The 26086-nt window shown below is 40.2% G+C and overlaps 1 protein-coding gene across 2 annotated transcripts in view; it reads right to left on the bottom strand.

The window, feature by feature from the left end:
- NPRL3 (NPR3 like, GATOR1 complex subunit) overlaps nt 1–26086 on the bottom strand; it is a 71868-nt gene that overhangs the window by 16242 nt on the left and 29540 nt on the right. For both annotated transcript variants that reach the window (XM_036739179.1, XM_036739180.1), the window contains 3 exons: nt 13629–13766; nt 11896–12052; nt 1668–1774 (listed from right to left, as the gene is read on the bottom strand). In XM_036739179.1, the coding sequence (XP_036595074.1) occupies nt 1668–1774; nt 11896–12052; nt 13629–13766 (402 nt within the window). The remainder of the gene's footprint in view (nt 1–1667; nt 1775–11895; nt 12053–13628; nt 13767–26086) is intronic.

The following is a 26086-nucleotide window of genomic DNA, read 5'->3' as shown; positions in this document are numbered from 1 at the left end:
TGTGCCAGATATTGTGTTACGTGCTAGGGATAAAAAGAAAGGCAAAAGACAATTCCTGCTCTCAAAAGCAGCTCACAGTCTAATGGGGGAAAACATGAAAATAACCAGGCACGAACAAGCTATAAACACGATAAACTGGGGGTAAGCTCAGAGGAAAGGTACTAAAATTATGGAGGATCAGGAGAGGTTTCCTGTATAAGGTGGAATTTTAGCTGCTATTTGAAGGAAATCAGGGAAGCAGAAAGCAGGGATGAGGAGGGAAGAACATTCCAGGAATGGGGCACAGCCAGTGAAAATACCTGCAATTGGGAGATGTAATGTCTTGTTCAAGGAACAACAATAAGACCAGTGTTACTGGATCACATGGGCATGGTATAAGGCATAAAATACAGCTGATGCCGACATCAGAAAGGCTTTCAATGCTAAACAGAGGATTTTATATTTGACGCTGGAGGTGATAGGGAGCTGCTGGAGTTCGATGTGTCGGGGGAGAAGGAGGGCTGGGACGTGGTCAAACCTGCATTTTAGGAAGATCATTTAGACAGCTGAGTGGACTAGAACATGGAAGGACTTGTGGCAGGGAGCCCAACTAGAAGTCTATATACATGCAATGTCCTCCTAGTGGAATATTAGCTCCTTGGGAGACGGGATTAATTCATTTTTTGTGTTTGTATCCCCAACGTCTAGCACAATGCCTTGTACAGAATAGGTATGTAATATCCCTTGTTGAGCTGAACTGGGAGATGAAGAAGTTTATGTCTGTTATTCCACGAGGCAACCTCACTAACCATGGACTTATGTTAAATGACCTGACTGTAGAGATGATAATCTGGGCCTGTGTGATCCTGAGGAAATCACTCAGCCAATCTGCGCCTCAGTTCCCTCAGCTGTAAAACAGGGATAATATTAACAGCACCTATCTCCGAAGGTTGTTGTATGGATCAAATCAGATTTTTGTAAAGCACCTGGCATAGAGAAGCTGCTTACTAAAATGCTTATTCTCCCTATCTTCACCCTTACCCCTTCATTTGATCTGATTTAACAAACATGCTATCCACACTCTGACTTAAGTTCCAGAAGCAAACAGGTGATGCTTTGTCAGGTTCAGGAACTAGGCGATGAAGCCCAAGACAATATTAGGAGTACAACTCTAGTTATAAAATCTGACCTGAAGGCCATGGCCACCATCTGATGTCAGGAGGCTAGACCATGCAAGGATTTGCTCTTCACACCTTAGAGAATGGAGCAGTGATGCAGCACAGTGGATAGAGAACCAGGCCTGAAGTCATCTTCCTGAGTTCAAATCTGGCCTCAGACACTAGTTGTGTGATCCTAGGCAAGTTACCTAACCCCATGTACCTCAGTTTCCTCATGTATAAAAAGAGCTGGAGAAGGAAATGCAAACCACTCCAGTATCTTTGCAAAGAAAATCCTAGATGGAGTCACACAGAGCTGGACACAACTGAAAAAAGACTGAACAACAACCGAACTCTACAAGAAGGAAATAGGAAGAAGGACACAAGTGCTCCACCTCTTTTTCTGACCACTGTCTTTTTTAACTGCTGTTAAAAAAAAGGAGGTGAGGTTGCTAATGCTTTTGGCCAAATGATTTCCCCCATGGTATGATTCAATCTTTGGTAGTTGTCATGCAGCCAGTTCCTACTCACAGGCACACACTGGCATTGGGAGACAGCATGTAGACATTGTTCTCACACAACGGGTAGATGATGATGGCCTTGCCCCAGTATACCAAGTGGGCAGCAAGCTGGAAAACCTGCAGAGACACAAGAGGCAAGGGAAACAGGAAAAATGTAAAACAAATTGCAATCTAGGTCTCACTCTGGGTGAGAGGTATTTGCTAGAAGTACAGGAGAACAGGTGATCCTCTCAAGGGTGATTTTCACATCTAAAGAGACACCCCTCCCCGCCCTTCTCCCCCCTACCCCATTCAGAGACAACATGTGGCAGGCAAGAATGAATCAGAGTTTCAAATGAAATAATGTATTTTCAAGGCTTGTTTCTTATTTTGTACCAATTTTTACATTTCAAACTTCTACCAGGTCCCAATGGGCAGAAATTGTACAGACAGACAGTACCTCCCCCTAAATTTGAGCCCTGGATTTGTGCTTTAAACAGCTGAACTTGAAATCTGCTGTTTTGTATTATCATTTCCTGTGTAGTTCAACACACTCCTATTTTTAAAGAGGGTCATATTTTTTCAATCAGAGGTCTCTGCTATCCTGGCCTCTTTTAAGGGAAAGGGCTGGCTTCCTTATGACAGATCATTTGTCACCAAGGCTACACTGTAGTGGTGGGAGTCATGGGCCATGTGGTTCTTCATGGGGATTCAGGCTCCATACAAAGACAATGTCAAGCCTCATCTGAGTTAATACTATAATTCTACTCAAGATACAGTAGGTTTAGCAGAACACACAAGTACATGTCAGCATTTAGGGAGCTTGGCCACACCACAGTTGTTAGTCTGAAATATTCCAGGACATGTGTTTAATATTTTTAAAAATCTGTTAATTTAAATTATTTTTGTTTTAAGAGGATTTTTTTTTGAGAAATCCATGACAGTCCTCAAGATAACTGAAGATAACTGAGAGTTGGGAAGATAGTAGGATTGGGAATCCTTATCCTAGAAAAGCAACTGGCAAATGGTATCAAGGTTTTATATGATCTGAAATGTGACAGTCATTTGAGAGACCACTCAGACAAACCTCCCACTGAGGGCATGGATTGCTACCACATGGCAGCAGCTCTATAATGCCCACTGACATAGCACTTTATGGTTACAAAAAGCTCATTTTATATTTATAACAGCTCTCTCTGTGGTGGCCAAGAATTGGAAGTTGCAGGGATCATCAATTGGGGAATGGCTGAACAAGTTGTAGTATATGAATTGTGATGGAATACTGTTGTTCTGTAAGAAATGATGAATAGATGGACTTCAGAAAAACCTGGAAAGATTTACATGAATTGATGCAGAGTGAATTGAGCAGAACCAGAAGAACATTGTACACAGTTACAGCCACAGTGTGCAAGGATCAACTATGACAGACTTATCTCTTCTCAGCAATGCAAGGATGTAAGATGCTCCAAAAGACTCATGATGGAAAATGCTGTCTGCGTCCAGAAAAAGAACTACAGAGTCTGAATGCAGATTGAAGCGCACTATTTGCTCTCTCTTTTTTATTTCTTCTTTCTCGTGGTTTCTCTCATTGGTTCTAGTTCTTTACGATATGACTAATGTGAAAATGTTTAATATGAATGTATATGTATAGGCTATATCAGACTGTATACCATCAGGTGGGGGGAGGAGTAGAAAATTTAGAACTCAAAAGCTTATGGAAGTGAATGGTGAAAACTAAAAATAAATAAATAAATAAAAATTAAAAATTTAAACAAAACAAAAAGCTCATTTTAGCTGATTTGATCTTTTCCCTGTAAGGTAGGTAGTATAAATATCTCCATTTTACATAAGAAGAAACTAAGATTCAAAAATGTAAACTGACTTGCTCAGGGTCACCAGTACAGGCAGAGCTGGGATTTCACCTCAGATCTTCTCATTTCAAGACCAGTGCTCCTGCCACCACCTAACAGGTACGTGGTTATCTGGCCTCAGTTTCCTCCAGGAAGGAAGAAATCACTTTTTTAAATAAGGAAACATTGTCCTGTTGTTGGATGGGTGTCCTCCCTGTTACCTCCCTGTAACTTCCACTCAAGTTTTCTTCTCAAGAAGGGACTCGGTCTTACATCTACTGAAAGCAAAGTAGGTTGTTTATGCAGTCACTCTCCTGTGGCACTTATTTAAAAAAGGAAGCCCTATTGCAGGGAATTAGAATGAGCAAATTAAAGAAAGCCCAAGCCACCAGAGATCACTTTCCTGTGGGAAAGCCCTTTTATAGTTGCAATTCTGGGCATGTCCAAATTTATAAGGGGGAATCAGGACTAAGAATTTGTACTTCTTATTTTTATGGTAGAAAGATCCTTGCTTTAAACAGACAAAAAGACAGGGAAGGACTCTAATTTACTTCACTTCAAATCCTAACCAAATTTTTCTTAACTTACATTCATTCTCTTCTTAGTCTTGCATTTGCATGCCTGTAGGCTATCATATTTCAATTTATACTCTCTGAAATGTCTCCATAAACAGGTTAAGCACATTTAAAAGGGAACTAAAAGGTGCTGGCTGTCTTTTTCAATATTTCCAATGAACCAAGATCTCATTGATATAGGCAGCTCCTTCCAGTGATGAAGACCAGGGCCTTTCATGCCTTTAGCAGCTGGTCTTAATGAGTTGCTGTGGCTGAAAAATTCATCACTTGGTGACTAACCACTTGAAAATAAACCCCTCCAAACTTAGCTAAGCTGGGTCTCTCAGATGATAGTCCACTGACAAGACTTTGCTCATTTTTGTGGGATCTGTCAAAGCATGTACTCTGCTGGCACAGCCTTTGAGAACCCTAATTCACTATGCCATTAGGAGTATTCAAAGGAAGACTTCTGTTGAGGAAAGTGCAAACAAAATGCTGGTCAAGCTTGTGCTCACATTCTCAATCTCTCTCTCTTTCCCTCCCTCCCTCTGCCTGTTTCTTCTGTTGTACCAGAAGCGAGCGAGACACACCACAGAGTATAAGTTTTAAGTGGAGAATTTATTAGCCGGCGGCCATCGGGGTACGGCACCACAAATCAATGGCAAATGTGTTGGGGTGATGGCTTGGTTTATATAGGATATGGGGGTACAGAGTAGGGGGGAAGAGGAACAAAGGTCCTGGCTGATCAAAAGATTCAGTCAGGTTATCGTACTAGTGGGATAATCTCATTTACATTCCTTGGTAGAGTCACAGAGTCCCAGGGATATCTCCCAGGAAGGGTCTATCAAGTTATCTCTCAGTGGGATGGTCCTATCTATTGACATTCCAGGAAGGAACCAAGGAGTCTCAGGGATATCTGCTAGACAGGATCTGCCAGGTTATCTCTCAGTGGGATGGTCCTATCTATTGACATTTCAGGAAGGAGCCATGGAGTCCCAGGGGGTTTGCTAAATACCAAAGATATCTGAATCCATTCTTTCTGGGGGGGCTTGTCAGTAAAGGGGTTCCTAATTTTCCTTGTATTACACTTCATTCCCCTCCCATTATCTCTCTCTCTCTACACACATGCATGCACACAAAATTACCATCACTTAGTAATCTAGCAATTCATTAATCATCACTCTTTCTTAATAAAAAATAGTGCAGGTAATGGTGCCCCAAGGCAAGTTTCTCTCTAGCAGTAGATCTTAACCTTGCTTTGGATACATTCATGAAGATCGAGCACATCATCTGAACATCCTAAACTACACCACTTGGATCTTAACAACTGAAAAAAAGGTATTGTATTAATGGTAGGGGCAAGAATGCAGCCTGTATATCCTAAAATCACTCATGGAAAAACTTTGAGGAAGATACTACCCCAAACTCTGAAGGTAGCCAGCCAACCTGGGCATTGAGCATGGAACTTAACTCAATAAAATCCCAAATGAGGGAAGTGACTGTGAACCTCTCCAGGCTCCTCTCCCTTTAGATGAGTTTGTTTTGTAATATTTTCAAAGTCATATACTCCTTATCAGAGTCAGAAAAGTAGATGACTGCCTTAATTCACAAACAAAAGCACCAGAAGTCAGTTGAGGACATAGGCCCTGGGGCAAAGGAGCCATTTTTGAGGGCTTAGACTTGCAGACAACCATGGTGGCAATCAATATTTTTTTATTGGCAATGGTGTTATTAAAAAAGGGTACTGTAGAAAAACAAACAGTAGCACCAGGGCAAGGAAACCTTTAATGAAGCAGCAGTACAGATCAAAGGGAAAAACTAACCATACCTACTGGGGACTCCTAGGACTTAGGGTTGTCTTTAGGAAGATGGAGGGTCAGGGTCCCTTAACTAGAAGGTAGGTTCCAGCACCAACAACTTATATCGAGCTGCCATTCATAATCAGAGTCCCAACACATACACCACCAGACATAGTCAAAAAGAAATTTGAAAAACTGAAGGATGGTTTGATGAGTGATTTTGTCTTTTTCTTTATTTTTACTTCTTTAATAACCTTATTTATGCTTATAGCCAGACATTATGGCTATGTCACAGATAAAACCACATCCACAGAGATTCCCACGGATCTCCCCCAACATATTATCCTCCAGTTGTACCCCAAACCTATCCTACTACTCATTTTGTCTCCCTTTCCTAAATCTTCCATTGTTCTCCCACTCACACATGCCTTACACACATCCCATCCCCCATACAACCCCTCCCTGCCATGCCTATACCACCAGGTAACCACCCCTCCTGTACCTATACACTATTCCTATACAACCCTTCTATGCACACACATAACCCTCCCCATACAAATACCACAAACACACACAAACATATTCAGATACACATACAACACTCCCATATACTCAAACATACAGGCAGGCAAATTATTATATATGTTTGTGTGTGTACATATACACACAAACACATATAGACACAGAGTCCCATTAAAAGATAAATGACTTTTTTCTAAAGCTGAAAATACCAACCAACAATTATCTAAGCATTTACCATGGGACCAGTACAGTGCTATACTGTAATTCAATTCATTTAATAAATGCATATTTTGTACCTGTTATGTCCAAAGACGTGTCTGAGTGATACGGGAGAAACAAAAATGAGTAAGATGTAGTCTCTGCACTCCTGGGCAGTAAAAGCTGGAAAGAATAATTGAACCCATGGCTAACAGATCAACAATAGGTTGTTAAGGGAATCCAGGCAAGCTGGGGTCATACCTTTATATAAACCAGATATTCTTTTTTTAGTTTTAGTTTTCAACATTCACTTTTATAAGATTTTGAGTTCCAAATTTTTCCCTCCCCAAGTTGGCATGCAATCTGATATAGGCTATACATATACAATCATATTAAACATTTCCACATTAGTCATGTTGTAAAAGAAGAATCAGAACAAAAGGGAAAAACCGTAAGAAAGAAAAAAAAGAGAAAATAGTATGCTTCATTCTGCATTCAGACTCTATAGTTCTTTCTCTGGATATGGATAGCATTCTCCATCATGAGTCTTTTGGAATTGTCTTAGATAATTGTATTGCTCAGAAGAGCTAAGTTTATCAAAGTTGGTCATTGCACAATGTTGCTGTTACTGTATACAATATTCTCCTGGTTCTGCTCACTTCACTCAGCATCAGATCAAGTTTTCTTCTGAAATCTGCCTGCTCATCATTTCTTACAGAACAATAATATTCCATTACATTCATACACTACAACTTGTTCAGCCATTCCCCAATTGATGGGCATCCACTTAATTTCCAATTCTTTGCCACCAGGAAAAGAGCTGCTATAAATATTTTTGTACATGTGGGTCCTTTTCCCTGTTTTATGATCTCTTTCAGATACAGACCTTAAACCAGATATTGTTAACCTACAAACTTAGATGGGGAAAAAAATTACATCTTTATTTTCAATAGCCTTTGGTTTCCTTTGTAATCCTATGTATTTTATTTTATGCATTTGAAAAAATTATTCTGAGAAAAGAGTCCACAGGCTTGATCAGGCTTCCAGAGCACACAAAAAGGTGAAGAACTGACTAAATTGTCCCTGGATGGCCCAGAGACTAGACATTACACTGTACTGGATGGGTCATGAGTTTGTACCAAGGGGGCATTTCATAAGTTCTAATGTTCTTAGTGACCAGATTTTGGTTTCCTTCTTACCCATAAAGACTCATATGATTTCCTTAATCGGTATGAGCCCATAAATAAAGTGAAAAAGAGCTTCCACTAACTCCAAAAAAGCAACAGAATATAGACTTTTCTGAGACTTCAGCTGAGAGAAGTCAGTGACTGCCCCCTAGTTGTAATGGTCCATATACAAATGCACATGCAGGATGGGAGTGGGGGTTGGGGGGAGTAAGAATAGAGAGAAGTGGTAGAAAGCACATTTGTTTTCTACAAGGAGACCTTCATTTGGTCTCACCTGTATTCGCAACAACTAATCCTCTTTCTCAAATGAGTTCTTTCCAAATTTTCTATTTCTTCACAATGGCACCACCATTCTCACAGATATGCAGGCTCAATCACTCTTTCAAACATAGTTAAATTCATCTTCTTACAGACAACTCCTCTCTATTACTCAAAATCCTTCAATGGCTGTTCCTTGCATATGGGATAAGGTCGAAACTCCTAACACACACAGCCCTCCATAACCTTGCCCCACCCTACCTTTCCTGCATTATCTCTAATTCCTAAATAAATTTTATGTTCCAGACAAAGTGAAGTATTCACAATCTCTTATGCTTTCCCTACTCTTCACTTTGGTCATGTTTCCCCCTACCCCCATCCCCCATCCAATGTCCTTCCATTTTATCTCTACTTATCAAAATCCTGCCCAGTTCAAATACCATCTTCTCAACAAAGCCTTTATGACCCCAACCGCAAATGATCCTTTGAATCTCTATAACATTTTATTTGAACCCCTCTCGTGGACCTTATCACGTTATACCTTGTACTGTAGTGATCTGTATGCATCTTAACTCCCTTAGCAGATTAAGCACCATGAGGGTAGGAGTCATATTGTTGTATACATCTTTGTAATTACCCCAAATCCTAGCATAGTGTCCTGCACATATTTTTGATGGATAAATGAATAAATGGATGGATGGAGTTAACTGTTAAATGAACAGGAGTGGGGATTTCCTGTTCTCTTTAAAAGAATGAACACCCTTATCGATGACTGTTAGAAAGAAGGGAAATGCAAACATATCATTTCTACTGTCTGTACAGTAGAGGGAAAAGAGGTTATCGTTTTTTATTTTTATTATCATTTTTGCCTCCAATTAAACTAAGGGATTTTCTGTGGCTTCCACCAGTCCAGGTCTCCCTTACCCTTACTGCTTCTCTTCACATTCCACCTCCTGCCTGCCTGTTTTTAAATGCATTTTGCATTTTTGCAGTCATCGGGATAGCTCTCTTTTTATGAGCTAAGGCAGCAACCACATGGTACAGTGGGAAGATGAGGACATCTCCTCACGCTCCTAGATTCTACAGCCGGTTTCTAAATTTAATAGCTGTGCAGCCCTAAGCCAGTCACCTAACCTCTGAACCATGGGGATAATAGCTACCACTGTGCTGCTTGCCTCTCTCAGGGCTCTGGACACATGTGAGGGATGATGATCATGGTGATCTCATTAATCAGTCTGTTACCTTAATCTGTATTTACTTTAGGTAGTCCTACTCCTGGGTCACATACATGCCCAACTTACTTATTCTGGAAAGAATGACTCCTAAAGTGTAGGAGTGCTCAGGAGAGAGAATGAAAAGATGGAGACCACAGAAAACAAGATTTCAGATTTTGAAGGACTGATGAATTATTAACCTGATTCTGATTAGCTCCAGAGAGCAGAATCAGGACTAATGATGGGAAATTACAGTGGGGCAGATTTGGCCTTATCCCCATCGCTGTAAGCATTCAGTGAGGGCAAGATGAATATTTGGGGATTTGAGAGAGAAGATTCCTGATTCAGGTATACAATGGAATTGATAACCTCTGAACTGTATTCCAATTCTGAGATTCTTTGATTCTGACTGAACAAAATGATAGATATTTTTTTAAAAATCCAAGTGAAAAAATTTTAAAAATTAATGTAAAAGCAAAATATATCAATTATTACTTTAAAATTTAAATTGTCATTTGACAATTACAGAGTCCCTTCCCTGTGGGACGCCAACTTTCAAAGACATTCTCTTTCCTTCCTCATACTCACCTGAAAGCAAGTTCTTTTTTGTGTTCTTAACTTGAAAGCAGCAGGAGGTGGAATGAAATCCCTTAAATATAATCTGACTGCCAACGTCCAGGCCCAGGACAGCATTACCTCATCCAGCCTGACAAATGACTTATGTTCCTAGAATACTTCCAAGATTTATTATACCCCATTTTACAGAAGAAATGAAGACTCAGAGACATGGATGTCCCCATGATCACATTATAATACCCAGACTTATGTACATGTATGATCTCTTTATATTCTCACAACAGGTATTATCCTCATTCCTCAGATGAGCAAACTGAGGCTGAGAGATTACACAACATGGCCTCATATGGGCCAGAAGCAGATGCTGGCTCCAGACCTCTCTTGCCTCCAAGTCCAGTGCTCTTCCCACCATACCATACTGCTCCAGAAACTAAACTCTACCTCCAGGACTCTTTCTACCATGCCATACCACTGGTTCTCTCCAAAAAACCATATCAGTCCATTTCCCCTCCAGGAAGTGGTCAAATACATAAAGTCACTTTTGCCAACATGTATGATATGAGCATGGTCAAACTGGCCACTGGGAAGCACTAGGAGATTGCTGTTTCAGGTACTACTTCCTGTCTCAGGTGACCACACAGGAGGGTGTTGCCTTGACCCCTTCTAGCTTTCCTCAGAGTCCTAATCAAAAGTTACGAAAGTTCATAAAATTTACTAAATGCTCTGATGTTTCCAGAGCACCAAACGTGTTCCCCCACTTTTTAAAAGGCTAATAGGAAAAAATTTTGAAAACCCAACAGATTTTTTGGGAGTCTTTACTGATATTACAAATGGATCTACTGGAGTACATCTTTAAACAGGCATTTCCTAGACTGCTTAAGTTCCATTAGTGAGTGCTAACTGTATGACCAAAAGGTGATCAAATACAGAAATGAAGCTAAGTGTTAGGAGCCACAGCCCCCGAAGATCAATCTGAAAAGGAAGATGAAGCATCTCTAACATAAGTAGAAGAGAGGGTTTTATTTATGTCAGGTTTGTCAAAAACACAACTGTTTACAATGTGGCCCCACCTATAGCAAATAAAAAATACACTACATAAGAGTGGAATGTTAACTCTACACCAGCAAAGTATCTAGTTCTCATTATCATCAAGGGCCTAAGACAGTAATAGATCAGGAAGAAAGGCTCACTGAGAAGATCAGATCAGAAGGATGTAGTAAGATAATAATAGCCAGCATTTATATAATGCTTTAAAGTTTGTAAAGTATTACAAATATTTGATCCTTATAATAATCCTGGGAGGTATTATTATTATTATCTCCACTTTTCAGATGAGGAAACTGAGGAAATAAGCATTTATACAGCATCTATTATGTGCCAGGCACTATTCTAGGCATTTTACAAATATAATGATTCTCACAACAACCCTGAAAGGTAGGTGCTGTTATTATCCTCCTTTCACAGTTAAGGAAACTGAGGCAAACTGAGGTTAAATGACTTGCTCAGGATTACACAGCTAGTAAGTATCTGAGGGGGAATAGGCCTTCCTGACTCCAAGGCCAGCACTGTACCATCTAGCTGCCTGGGAGATGGAAGGCAGTGTGTTATACTGTAAACAACCTGAACCTCAGAGCATGGAAACCTATGATGCTGGTCAAACTCTACTACTAACTAGCTGCATGATGTTGGACAATTCATTTCCCCTCTCTGGGCTTTGGTTTCTTCACTGATAAAAGGGAGTTGGACTTGTGATCTCAAAGATCCCTTCTAACCTTGGCATTCTAGGATTCTATGAGAACCATCTAGAAAAAAAAAAAGTGCATCTGTTTCATATGAAAAAGCCCAGCTGGGAAAAAGATTGCTCAGGGTGGTCCGAGAGCGTCTGACTGATGTGAAGAGAAGCAGGAGGAAGCAGCCAAGGAAAACTTCGGAAAAATCTGCTAACAGAACCTTTCAGAAGAGCAGTCTCAAAGGCAAGTGGGAGAAGCATCCCTATTATATTTTAAATTCCTTTCCCTTCTTCCCTGCCATCTTCTTGCTCCCACCCATCATGATCTAGCGGTTTCCACCAATCAGTGAATGTCGCCTCTCTCACACATACCTGCAGCAGTGCCAGATCGGCATCCTGAGCGAGCTGCTGCAGATTCTTCACAGCAGAGGTGGTCTTAATCACTCTCACAAGGGCAGGGGAACAGTCTAATGGGAGTTCATTGAGTAAGGACTTCTCATCATTGAGCAGCAGTAAGGCATGGTAAGGCCTGACACAGGAGAAATGCACATGTTAAATGAAATCATTCCAATAACAGACAAAGCAATGAGTAGCAATGGGCCAGGGTCTGCTTCAGCATGCAGCCTGCACAGACTATATAAGGGACCACAAGAGGACTCAAGAGGGGCCATGGAAGCAAGTCTGAACTTGGCAGCTTCACTGCCTGTACCCTACAGAGTTGCTGTCAAACTTAAATAGAAACAGAGCCACTAATCTGAACATGAAGATCCCTGTGGGCTGCATATTGACTTAGTTTTAAAATGTCACATTATCTATGTTTTAATGAATTTTTACTTATTTTATTAAAGGTTTCCCAATTATATTTTAATCTGGTTTGGGCTGTCCTCAGGAGTGCTATGGGCTGCATCAGCCCACAGACCTGTGTTTGACACCTGTGCCCTAGTGTACAATGCTAAGTCCAAATTGCAAATGCCAAGAGGTATTAAATAACTTAAGGGAATAAGCAGGGGAATTAAAACAGATCTTGTGTCAAGAAAAATGGCAAAGGGGAGATAGGAAATGTGATGAGTGCTTCTAAAATCAGCTAGAAATATTACTGGGGAATACAGTTCTCATAGAGTTTGGAGAGAGGTACTAGACTTAAAATCAAAAGGCCAGGGTTTGCATTCTGTAAAATGCGGATAATAACCATATGCTATGAGGAAAGTGTTTTGGGAACTTCTGAAATGCAAGCTCTCCAAAAGGAAAGCTTTCTGTGTGAGAAATAAAAAACAAACTAAAGCCTAAATTGAAGAGGTCTTTGGAAGCAAGGAAACTTTTTTAGGGAAAGAGCGGGATAATAATGCACATTCCCATAGAACTTCACTGTTGACAAAGAACTTTTCTCACAAGAATTATTACATCCATTTTACAGGCGAAGTGGCCTAGAGGGATGAAGTGACTTGCCCATAGCCACACAGATGGGAAGTGTGAGAAGCAGTACTCTTGACAAGTTAAGCACCCTTTTCAAGGTACTACAACAACTCTTTGGTTCTCTGATGAGCCAAAAGGAGCAAGTTTTTATAACCTATTTCTTTGATGGAAATTTGTAAATTTGGTGAAGAAGCCAATCAGAAACAAGAAAGGCCTTGAGAAGGCAGTCCCATGATGACTAAGTCAGACTTGCAAAAAATTAAAAATGAACTACTCAGCTTAGCCCTGGGCTGCAGCTCACTCCCCTGAAACCTGGCATTCATGAGGTAAAATAAATGGTCACTAGGCCTAGGGCTGAGCTCACAGGAAAAAGATCTAAACCCATCCTGGGTACAGCAGGGATGGAGCAAAGGTATGGGCATTTCACCCATTCCTGGGCACTGCCTCATCTAAAATAAAAGTCTATTATATTTTGACTAGGACAAATGGCAGAACCCGACTGCCCATTTCTGAAGTAGGAAGCAGGGGAGTAAAAGCACCTGGCCTGTGGGTCCAATAGCTTTCAGAAGTCGTGTGATCAGCAAAACATTTGGAGTAGAGGGCACAGAGTAATCAAGAAAGGATGACAACGATCTAGGAATTACTGGAGAGAAGCGGGAGCACAAGCCCCTTGGAGAACAAAATGTAGTTACCGGATAGCTTTCAGGCTTCTTTCAATGGCTTCAGGTGGTATAAAATTTGTTGCGACATAATGGATTTTATGAGGCAGGCAGAAGCTCACTTCCAGCCAATTGTTGATGTGTAACCGTACCACACCAGTGGTACACAGGCTGCAGAAAACCAAACAGAACAATCAGGTGTCTGTGGAGCCGGTGTCCTGCTGCATCAAACTGCATGTAGGCTGTCTCGCTCTTTTAGTAGACCTTCTTAAATGATTTGTGACAAGAGCTTTCCTTTTACATGTTCAGTACATTACAAAGACCCACTTACTGAAATTTAACAAATTAAATCCCAACCTGGGTATTCTGTTTCTCATTCAACCTGCTCCTGCTTGTCAGAAGAAACATGAAAGTGGCTATTGTTCCCTCACCATTGAAAAATCACAGGAGGAAGGTTGTTATTCCTTGGAAAACGAAGAGAACGCATGATAGAAATCATTCACATTCTTTATTTCTAGCCTTGGAATCTATAGTTCAGTAACAATGCTGAAAAAAATTAACTGTAAGAATCTTTGATCATTACTATCCCTGGAGACCAATGAGAAGAAAGAGCACACGTTTGGCAACAAAAGAATAAATTCAGTTATAGGGCTTCCTCTCGTCAGAGCTTGGTCTTTGCCTCACTAACCATGACTTCAGCATCTGTTCTGCACAGAATCTTCATAGAATTTCAGAGTCAGAGGGACCTCAATGGTCATCATATGGAACCCATACAAAGAATCCCCTCTATAACATATCTGATGAGTAACCACCCAGCCTCTGTCTAAAGATCTTCAATAAAGGAAAGCCCCCTACCTCCAGTGGCAATCAATGCCACTTTCAGGTAGCTCTTAATTGTTAGGAAATGTGTCTTTATATAAGCCTAAATTTAAATTTACAAAACTTTGAGCTAATGCTCCTAGTTCCACCCTCTGTGACCATACAGAATAATCCCTCTTCCAATTCCTCCTTCACATAGCAGCCTTTCAAATACTTGAAGGCAAATAGTCAACACCTACTACAGTAAGGAAAGGATGTGTCATGCCTGTTATAACGGATCAGGCTCAAAAACTGGCCAAAAGCTGAAACTAGAAAAGATCTCAGCAAAAAATCAGTCTAGGCTCTGGGTAGGAGAAAGGTGGCCCCTCAAGGGAATGTATATTTTACCTGACGAATTTCATATTCAGAATGTATTATTTTAATATCTGTTATTTTTAGGATATGTGGAGAGATGAGACAGAGAAGACAAATATGGTCCTTTGTCTTAGAAATTTAACACGAGTTACACTAACTGCCTGCAAGGAGGATGTTAATGGAGATAGCCACAAGAAGGATCACAAGAATGTAGCAGGAGTGAAACCTAAAATAAGATAGTCAGAAAATGAACCCCAAGATGAACCACAAATGAAATATACAGAGCAGTAAAATGGTTACCAAGACAGTGGAGCTTGGACTTGGAGTAGTAATGTATAGAGCTATATAAATTATAACAAACAACACTGAGGCAGAATGTTTGAGTGGCATCTTAGACTGAAGGAGAATAGGATATGGCTTAATGCATAAAAGGGCATGTAATCAGGAAAGGAGATTTGGTCAACGCATTCAGGATAGGTCCATTTTCTACCTTCTAGTTGTAGTTATATAGAGCCAATAATATACTTAGATAAGTCCAGGTTTCTTCCAAATTACACCATGACCATGGAAAGCCACTGTATGGTGGGGAAGAAGGGAGGAAGGGGGAGAAACTGGGGTAAGAGAGACGACAAAGAATCTGAAAATCTTAGAGTTGGTTGAGATCTAAAAGGCAATTTCGTCCCTTCCTTATTCTAAAAAGAATCCCAAAATGTGGTCCTCCATCATTTGCCTGAAAAATATGCAGTAAGAGGGAACCCATTACTTCATATATGCCGTTCTGCTTTCGCATAGTTCTAACTGCTACAAGTTAAATCAGAAAAACTGAAAGGTCTCTTGTAGCTTGGACTCTGTGTCTATCTTACACATGAGCCACTGGGAAGTGAGCCATCTCTCATTCCACAGGTTGATCTCAGATGTTGGAGGATTATTTTGCCAGTCTCTAACAGTCTTTTTAGCTACGCACAAAGGAGGACACTAGTAGCAGGACCATACAAAGATGCTTTCATATGCATAATAGAGATGTTAGAGCTGGAGGACTCCTCAGAAATCATCTCGTCCACTTTAGCTGCCTAGCTAGCAGAAGACGTGAGATGGGAATCTAGGTCTCCAAACTTCTATCTCAGTGTTTTCACTTTGTTGCTCAGTCATGTCCAATTGTCTGTGATCCCATTAGGGTTTTATTGGCAAAGATACTGGAGTGATTTGCCATTTCCTCCTCCAGCTTATTTTATAGATAAGGAAACTGAGGCAAACAGGATTCAGTGACTTGCCCAGGGTCACACAGCTGGTAAGTGTCTAAGACTGGATTTGAACTCAGGTCTTCTTGACTCCAGGCCTGGCATTAAATCCATTGCAGCACCTAGCTTCCCAAATACTCTCTCTACTACACCTCAACTCTGCAGAAGAGTAGAAAAAAAGAGAGAATGAAAGAATAAAGACAGTCAGCATCATTGGAAATTGCCAACATGAGCCTACCTTACGCAGCCTTCAATGCTGCTGTATCATGTCATGTTCCTTGTACCATGCTCTTAATCATTTCTGCCGACTTTTCTGACACCAATTTGGGTTGGTATATTTGTTATAAGTGACTGACAACCACTGCCTAGGGCAAGCTCTATTCCTTGCACATAACTGCTGCAAGATAGCTTGTTTGTTTTCCAAATAAGTATCCTGCATATTTCTAGGTTAGGAGACTTCAGGACTTAAAAAGAAAAGGTGAACAGAATATTCTTTTAAGAATATTGCTAATGAAGTACTGATGATGAATACACGATCCATCTGCTGACAGACTGATGATGGATTCAAAATATAGAATGAGACAGTAGATGATAATGTGGGGTTTTATTTTGCTTTACTATACATATTTATTTTTCTTTGGGGTTTTGTTTTCTTTTTTCTTTTAAATCAAGGTTGTGTGGAAGGAAGATAAATGCTTGTTAACTAAAAAATAAGATAAAATGAAAAAACTCAAAGAACATTCCTAATGCCTTTGCCATAGAATAACCAGTAAAGATAATTTGTTTGTAGAATATGTCTAAAAGAGGGTCTTGGGAAAAACTTTCATGATAAGTTTTATATGGACAATTTCAGACTAAACTGAGAAGACCTTTATGAACTGATGCAGAGCGAAGTAAGCCGGAGAACAATTTGTACAATGATAACATCACAGAGAAAAACAACTTTGAGAGACTTGAGACCAAAGCAACAGTAAATTATGAGTCCAAAAGAAAGATGAAACATGTCACTCACCTCCTAACAGAGAAGTGATAAACTTAAAATCCAGAAAGATACATATATTTAAAGATACAGCTAATGTAAGAATTTGTTTTGCTGTAGATAGGTACTCAAGGGTGTAGTCTGTATAATTTTTAAATATAATACTAATTTTTAAAAATATTGGTACTTGAAAATTTTTTAAAAAGCAACAAAAACCCCAGTGCATTTTATACTTTGTACACAATCATAAATCAAACAACAATAATTACACCTGTGTCTGTATTTATAGCTCCTCTTTATCTAAATCCATTGGAGAAAAGGAAAAGTCCTCTAGTTAGATTCTCTGCAACACCAACATTTCTAAAAAATATGACCAGCCTTATGACTAAATTATGTCAGTCCTGCTGGTAGAAAGTGGTTATATTAGGAAACATTTCTTGTTCTGCTCAGGCCCAAATCTGGGAAAACAAAGACTGAGTGTCCTTTAGATCCTATTTCATTTCACTTGGAGGTCAAGTACAATCACTGCTTTGTCTATTTCCAATTCCAGAAATCTGAAGAAATGCAGTGCCAATGAATGCAAAGTGGGTCCCTTGAATGTCAACAGAGAACAAGGCAAGTATGCTATGGAAATAATACAATCTACCTTTTTGCATCATGCCTGTGAAGAACTGAAAGCCATCAAAGAAAGGACACTCAGGGTTCTAGTGCTGCACAAAGACACTGACCTCCCAGTCAGGGGAAAACTGTGGGACTACTTAATTATGGATAGGAAAAGCCAGAGTATCAAGAACGAGCTATTCTATGGAAAAGCAGCATGCTGTAGTTGAAAGAATACCTGTTTGGAAGCTGGAAACCCTATTAAAACTTAAAACTGTTCTATAACTTTTGGAACACCTTGTATTTAAGTCCCAATTCTGCCATTTACTGGCTTCTGCGACTTTGTCCAGTCACTCAACTCCCTGTAGCCCCAGTTGTCTCATCTATTAAAAAAATAATTCACATGACTATCTTATAGGAATAGCGTGAAGATCAAATGAGATAACATATGCAGTATCTTTTTTAAACAAAAAGGGCTACATAAAGGTGAGCAGTTATATTATCTTTTATTCCAAATCCATGTTTTCTGCCTTCTATGCCAGTGGTCCCCCAACTTCTTCTAACCAACCCATATCAACAAAGTTGGTAAGACCTTGTGGTTAAAGTAAGTTACAGGTAAAAATAAACCATCCTCTCTTCTCTCAGAAAGGGGATAATAAATAACAGCTGGGAGAAACCACATCTAGGTCAATTCCACATTCTACAGATGAAGAAACTGAGGCCCAATTCCAACCCAGGTCCTATAAATTCAAACCAAGCACTCTTTCCACTGCACCAAACTGTCCCTCTGAAATACCAGAAAGAGGAGAAATAAAAGCAACCCCAAATCCTACTTTTTGAAAGCTCCTTACTGCATAAGCTGATTCCTACTCTGAGAATTCCTTGTTCTAGATGGCTTATTTTGGCCAACATTTACCTCTTGCCTGTAATTAAAGTATAACCAAGAGTTTATATTTCCACAGCATTTTGTAGTTGACAAAGCACTTTCCTCACAACCCTTTGGTGATGCAAGTATTATTCCCATTTCACAGATGAGGAAAAAGGACTCAAAAAGGTTTAATGACTTTCCCATTAAAGGACCTTTTCACTGAACTAATTCTGGGCTGTCAAAGGCCAAACCAATGGAATGCAAGCCCTGCTGGGTCACATCAAGAGAGAAAGGCTTCAAGTATTAATGCAGAGACTGAACATCAGCTGTCCAAGGACCAGTGCTGCTAAATTCAGAGACCAAAAGACTGACCATACAATAATGAATTTTTCAGCCATAGGAACTCACAAAGACCATCTTCTAAGATGCGTAGGCAAACCCGCAATAACTAAATCATAGAACCTTGAAGTAGCAAGGTGCCCTAAGCAATGCTACGAAGTAGCAAAAGCAGGCTCTGACTCCAAATCCAGGGCACTTCTTAGTATACCACATGACCTCTCTGAACAGCACAACAGCTTTTCCATCCCAGTGTGCTCCGCTAACCAAGGTATGCCATTTTGCACATGGACATTTTGAAAAACTTAATTAGACATTTATGTCAGGTCAGCTCTCAATTTTTAAGAAGTCTCTTCTTTTTAATGAATCTCCTCCATCAGGATACTTAACCTGCTGTTTTTCCCCAGAGAAGCAAAACCACCATCAGTGATCACAATGACCTAAAGTAAAAGTGGAGCTAGTATAAGCTATCACTATGATCTGAGAGAAGGGACAGATCTAGCTTTGATGCCCATATTCCCAAAGGACTGCATTAATAAAACTGAGCTATTGCTATAGGGCCTGAGGGTCTGGAAGGAGAAACAGACAATTGTTCTTTTTCACAAAGTCCTTCAGAGGGTGAATTTATAATAATAGGATTTAACAAGGTTCAAGAGTATGATGGGGAAATCCATGGGTTTCTCCCTTGGCTCCTCATACTTAAATGCACTGATTTTGACTTCGAGAATGAGTATTAATAAAACATGTCTGGAGCTGATAAAGTCAGGCTGTAGGCTGTTCCTTAGCTTTCAGAGTGCTGCTTGTCTTTGGTCTGGGGTATTCCAGGACTTTGACTCTTATACTAAACTCTGAAAAATGGTTTCAGCTTCTTAAATAAACAAAGTAGAGAATAAGAAACGTAATAAGTGAAAATCATATGAGTGGTCCAATTTTCACCGCTGTTATTTCTGTTATTATGGTGATATTACAGAACTAAAAAATTAAACAATGTTTTATTATCATCTTATTTTCCCATTCAGTTGTTGTTCAGTCGTGTCCAACTCCTCATGGCTCCAATTTGGGATTCTCTTGGCAAAGACACTGGAGCAGTTTGTTATTTCCTTCTCCAGCTCATTTTACAGATGAGGAAACTGAGGCAAACAGGGTTAAGTGACTTGCCCAGGTCAAACAGCTAGGAAGTGTCTGAGGCTAGACTTGAATTCTGGAAGTTGAGTATTCCTGCCTTCAGGCCCAGCTGTGCTACCTGGCTATTCATACACATCTTTCATCCTTATTTTTCATTCTGTTAAAAAAGCTAGAGCAAAGATTACTCAGTGGAGAAGGTGAAATCCTTCCTATTTATGGATGTCTCATTTTAAACAAAATTCAAATACTCATCTGAAGACTCCAGAATTAGGAGTCAAGGAAATATCAAATATGTATCCTGACATTTCAAACTTACATTCTACAACTATTTCAAATCCTTAGCCTTTCCTCCAAGGAGCACAAAGCATACATACAAGCAATTACATGCGAAAAGGCGAACAACGAATGATCATCTGGGAAGCAGCTTGATGTAATGGAAAGAACATAGTGGACTTAAAAGTTAGCAGAAAGAAGAAACAAAAATGGTCTAAATCACTATTGATTAGAAACACACAAATTTAAAAAACTGAGGTACTACCTCACAACTATCAGAGAGAGGCTAATATGACAGAAAAGGAAAATGACAAATGTTGGCGGGGGGGGGGGGGGAATTGAGACATATGTACTGCTGGTGGAGTTGTGAACTGATTCAACCATTCTGGAGAACAATTTGGAACTATGCTCAAAGGACTAGAAAACTGCGCATCCCTTTTGACCCAGAAATACCACTACTAGGTCTGTAACCCAAAGAGATTTTAAGAAAAAGGAAAAAGACCTATATGTTAAAAATAATTTATAACAGTTCTTTTTGTGGTGGCAAAGAATTAGAAATTGAGGGGATGCCCATCAATTGAGGAATGGCTGAATAAGTTGTGGTATATGATTGTGATAGAACACTATCGTGCTATAAGAAATGATGATCAGAATGCTTTCAGAAAAAACTGAAGACTTACATGAACTAATGCAAAGTGAAATGAGCAGAACCAGAAGAACATTGTATACAGTAACGGGAATTTGTACAATGATCTGCAACAATCCAATAATTCTGAAGGACTTAGGATGAAAGCTGCTGTCTATTTCCAGAAAAAGAACTGACGGCGTCTAGACGGAGACTGAAGCATGCTTTTTTTAACTTTCTTTATTATTCTTGGTTTTTTTGTCTGCATTTTCTTTTGTAACATGGCTGATAGATTTTGCACGACTGCACATGTATAAGCTATATCAAATTGAGAAGAAAAGGAGAGAGGAAGAGAATTTGGTACTCAATACTGTAAAAAACGAATGCTAAAAATGTTAAAAAATTTGCTTACATGTAACTGAGAAAAATGAAATAAAAATTAAAGGAAAGAATGAGGTTTGACATCATGGACACGGGGCTTGGAAGGAGGATAGAAGAACTAGGTTTGCGTCTCAGCTCCGCCACCAGCCCCAGTCACTTCACCTCAAAGAAGCAGAGTTTCCTTAACTGTAAAATAGGCATAATGCTTGTCCTACCCTATCTCCCTGCGGAATTGTAAGGAAAGAACTTTGTAAACTAGAGTCCTCTGTGGGGAAGGGATATACCCAAGTTTTCTACCTAGCTGCTATTAAATGTCCGATTTGTCTTTCTCCATGTACTTTAGCCATTTCTTCCAAGTAATTTGTACTCCACAAAAGATTTTGAACTAGAAGATAATGGCCTACAAATATTGCACGGAAAAGGAATGTACCCTTGAAACTGGAGGCTTTACACTCCATCCAAAACACTGCTGAAACACCAACTAAAGTACTGCTCCAGATCATAAAAAGAATGAGGAGAATGTAATTTTCAGCTCTCCTCTGGCTACTGAGAAGGTCCTTGAAACCCTTCATAGCAACAAGGTAAACAGAAAAACCTGACACTGAAGGGGACAGAAGAAAGGAGAGGAAAGAAAGAATTTTTTTCTTTTATAACTGTCATTTTAAATGCCCATAACCCACTCATCTGAGCAAGACTTCATGACCTAAATGGTTTTGATCTCCAGTGTTGTTCTTTCCATTCACTTTGGTATTAATGGCATTGTCTGAAAAGACTTTGTAGGAAATAAACTGCTAACTGCATGCCAGAGGCAGGAAGGGCCCCCCTTGGAGTTGATCCAAACCTTCAAATAACTATGTAAGCATATTGAAAACCTTGGCCCATAATGTGGTGACTTGGGATGGTTTGCAGGGAAATTCAGGATCTTCAACAGATGACTTTGCACTTGGGTGTGAGGCCCAGAGCACTGGTCATCACAACACTATGTTGTCCAATCTGTTTCAGATATAAAGATAAACATATACATACATTTGCATTCTTTAATATGAAGCCAGAACTTGTTTAGGAATTTAAAATGCCAAACTCATGGTCTAAGGCTGAGCACATGATTTTCTTCTTTTCTTCCCTCTCTCCCTTCCTTCTGATCACCTCCTTACCTCTACTTTGTCTTCTTAGAACATAATGTTAGCAAAACCACGTTGCTCTGAATACGTATGCATTTACTGCTCTAATTTGGCTCTAATTTTACAAGATTAAAGAATGGACTACAGCCTAAATAAGATTCAAAGTTATAAAGTCACAGAATTCTAGAATTTGTGGGGAACATGGAGACTATCTGTGGGAAGATCAACCCTTACCTGAAGCATAATTCCTGACAGTCAATCAGAATCAACTGAATGTCTACCAGAAAAATGGGGACTTCACTTCCTCCCAGACTAGTATCTTCCATCTACACAGTCAAAAGTATGAAAGCAGCATGCCAAAGAACAAGATAAAGTGATCCAAGGCTCTGCACATAATGATACTGAAAACTTCCACTGCCTAGCCCAGGTAGAGAGCAGGACTCTTTTTATTTTAAATCTACGGAATCTACCAAGCTCATTAACTTAGAGACTTTTCAGATGAGTTGTTTTCCCAAATGCTCTGGGATCTGTATCATTATTATTCCCAACTGAAATACAAGGATACTGAGGCCCGAGGTGATGAAGCAGCAGTAACAAAGAGGAAATGGATAAGGAGCAACCATTCTTCTCCATCCAGAAATCAAGAGTAACTTACATGTATATAGCACTTAAAGGTTAAGGAAGTGCTTTTGGAAGCAGGCAGGTAGTATAAGTGTCATTATCCCTCTTTTGCTCATGAGGAAGCTGGAGCTCAGGGATATAAGATGACTTGCTTCCCCTCATCCAGCTGAGTTTAAGAGGGCAAACTCAAGCCCAGGCCTGCTGACTCGGAGCCCAGTGTTCCTTCCACAATGCCATACTCTACTCTTCTTTATACGTTAGCAGCAAACTAGGCTTTCTCAGTTGTACTAATAAAATACAGGACCTCAAAGGATCAATGCCCAAAGAATATGTGCCACCAGAGTAGGGAGCAGGGGCAAGAGGAAGCGAGCATCTCCTCCCTAGTCCCGCAGTCTCTGCTTTACCCTCCACGCCACCCCAGGGAGAACACAAGAAAATTATAGAATGCAGAACAGGAAGGAGTGTGGGAATTCACTTAGTCTAGTCACTTCCAAGAAACTGAGGGGCCCATGAGTAGAACTGAGCTGTCCCATGACACCCAGACAGCAGGTGTAATGCTGCCCTTTCTAATACATTATATTTACCAGAGATCCCCAGCAGAAAACTGTCCATGCCCAAAACAGATTTATTATTAATTATCATGGTCCTTTATTAGCAGCTGGAGCTCCGTTCTTCCCTGACAACTCTTAGATTTGATTGGCACTGTGGTCCCAAGGGAATTCTGAAACTCAAGGCTAGCACTGCAAAACAGTCATCAAATTGTTGGTATAATTCAGGGTCCATCCAGCAAAAACTTTTATGCTTTCAATTTCATCTCCTGAATGCTGAGAGTGTGTGTGTGTGTGTGTGTGTGTGTGTGTGTGTGTGCGCGCGCGCATGTATTCAAGCCAACACACATACAGACACACACATACAAATGTCTTATGTGTATATTGACACACACACATACATACATATATTTAATAGATGATGCTACCTATTCAGGAGTAGGAAAGATGAAGATAGAGCCCTAACACAGAAAAAAGACACTTTTGGGAACACAGAGTGCCTTTACCCTAACTGGGTAAATGAAAAAAGGTGTCACTGCATAGTGGAATAAACCATGGATTTTTTTTAACTAATTTTTTTTAGAGGAGGGAAGGCAGGGCGATTGGGATTAAGTGACTTGCCCAAGGTCACACAGCTAGTAAAGCATGCCAAGTGTCTGATAAGCCACGGATCTGGAGTCTACCATGTTCAAATTTAGGCTCTGCTATGAATTGCCTAGGTGACATCGAGGTGAATCAAAAATTGTCCCTGAGCCTCAGTTTCCCCCTCTGTAGAATGAGTTGGACTAGATGGTCTATAAGTTCCCTTCCAGCTCTAAAATACTATGGTCCTAAGATTGATAGTTTAGTGAATTTTTGACTGTGAGTTCAAGGAGGCCGCCACTAGATGGAGCTGTGCTACCGCAAGTGCTCGGGGGTCCCTCCAGAAACTCCAAACTTTGGTTACCATCTTGGCCACGCCCTCCACACTCCACAGTAAACAGCTGACCCAACAAAAGAATCCTCCAGGAGGCTTAATCACTTTAATTTTTCAACTATCAATTAGGCATGAGACACACTTCCTCAGAAAGAAACTGGAAGTCACCTGGTTTTCTTTCTCATTATTAGTTAACATTACTTTTAATTAGAAGCCAGCTTTAGAGGTGGCATAGACTTAGAATTGGAAGGGGCATTATAGATCCGATCCACAGGTAAACTGAGGGCAAGAGAAGCAGAGTGGCTGGCCTGAGGACCCAAAGGTAGGAGGGGGCAGAGCCCCTTGGTGAGACCCACACCTCTGCCTGTTGAGAGCCACTGGCTGCCTCGTCCTTCCTCCTCCCAAGGCTCTCCAGGTTTGTAGGCTCATAGCAGCATCCCACCAAATGAATGAATAAATATATGCATGCATGTAAAACGTATTTATTAAGCACTTGCTATGTGCCAGGTACTCCTGTGAGTGTTGGAGATAAGAGGGCAAAAGGTGGTGCAGTAGATGGAGTGTCAGACTTGGAGTTCAAATCTGGCCTCAGATTCTTCCTAGTTGTGTGACCCTGAGCAAGTCATTTCACCTGTGTGATATAGTTTCCTCATCTGTGAAATGGGGGTGCTAATAACACCTACCTTCCAGGGTTATCTTGAGGATCAAAAGTGCCTGGTACACAATAGGCACTATATAAAAGTTAGCTATTATTACTCAAAATAAGGGAAGACTTTCAAAACAAGAAAATCTCTACCATGTTATATGGTAGCCTAGGAGCAGCAATGGTCCTGTATAAAGACAACTTCCATGTGTTGAAATTTTTCCCTTCCTTTGAGCTTCAGCTCAGGTGCCCCCTCCTCTGTGAAACTTTCCCTGATCTGTCTCCACTACAGCTGGAAGTTTTCTATTTCTCTCCTAATCTCTCCTAGCATATTTTCACTAGATCCTTCCTCTGCACTGCTCATATTCTAACATTACAGCTTTTCTCTGCATTCTTTGAGGGGGTGGTATTCCATGTCTTTCCCCAGTGACAAACACAGAACCTTTGTAGTTTGTACCAAATAATGAGCTGAATCAAACACGAAATGCAGATTTTCCTAGAGGCTCAACTGCACTAAGAGCTTTTCAGAAGCTCACTGCTCAGGAGCAATTCCTTGTAGGAGGGGTCAAAAAGCTTCCAATTATAACAATCATTTGTGGGACCTGAAATCAAAATGTAAAGAGTGTTTCATCCAGTTTGATTAATCTCCCACATCAACAAACACATCAAGAATGGGGAAAGCTCCTTTGTTTCAGGTCTCCAAGTTCGACAGAGTAACCACTTAGAGCTTCTTCTAGGAGCAAGAAGGCCCACGGAAAAGCTGTGTGCCTGCAGCACTGGAGGAGAATCAGACACTCCAGAGTCTTGTCTTGACTCCACTATTACTGTTTGTTTTGGGGTGATTTAGTTTAACCTTGTCTGTAAACAAGTGATAATAGTATCTCTCTATCCCTTCCCTCCCTGAGAAGACAAGAGGATGAATAAGGTATTTAGGGAGCACCCTATGTTCCCCAGAAGGCATCAGAAAAATACCAGCTGTCATTAGTCCTCCTCTGAAATCCTTCTGCATTTATTTTATTTCCAAAGGATCACAGGATCAAGAGC

Source organism: Trichosurus vulpecula, chromosome 9, assembly GCF_011100635.1.
Source record: "Trichosurus vulpecula isolate mTriVul1 chromosome 9, mTriVul1.pri, whole genome shotgun sequence".
Classification (NCBI taxonomy): Eukaryota; Metazoa; Chordata; class Mammalia; order Diprotodontia; family Phalangeridae; genus Trichosurus; species Trichosurus vulpecula.
The sequence above is the reverse complement of the archived record's forward strand: the minus strand, read 5'-3'. Positions and strand labels throughout refer to the sequence as shown.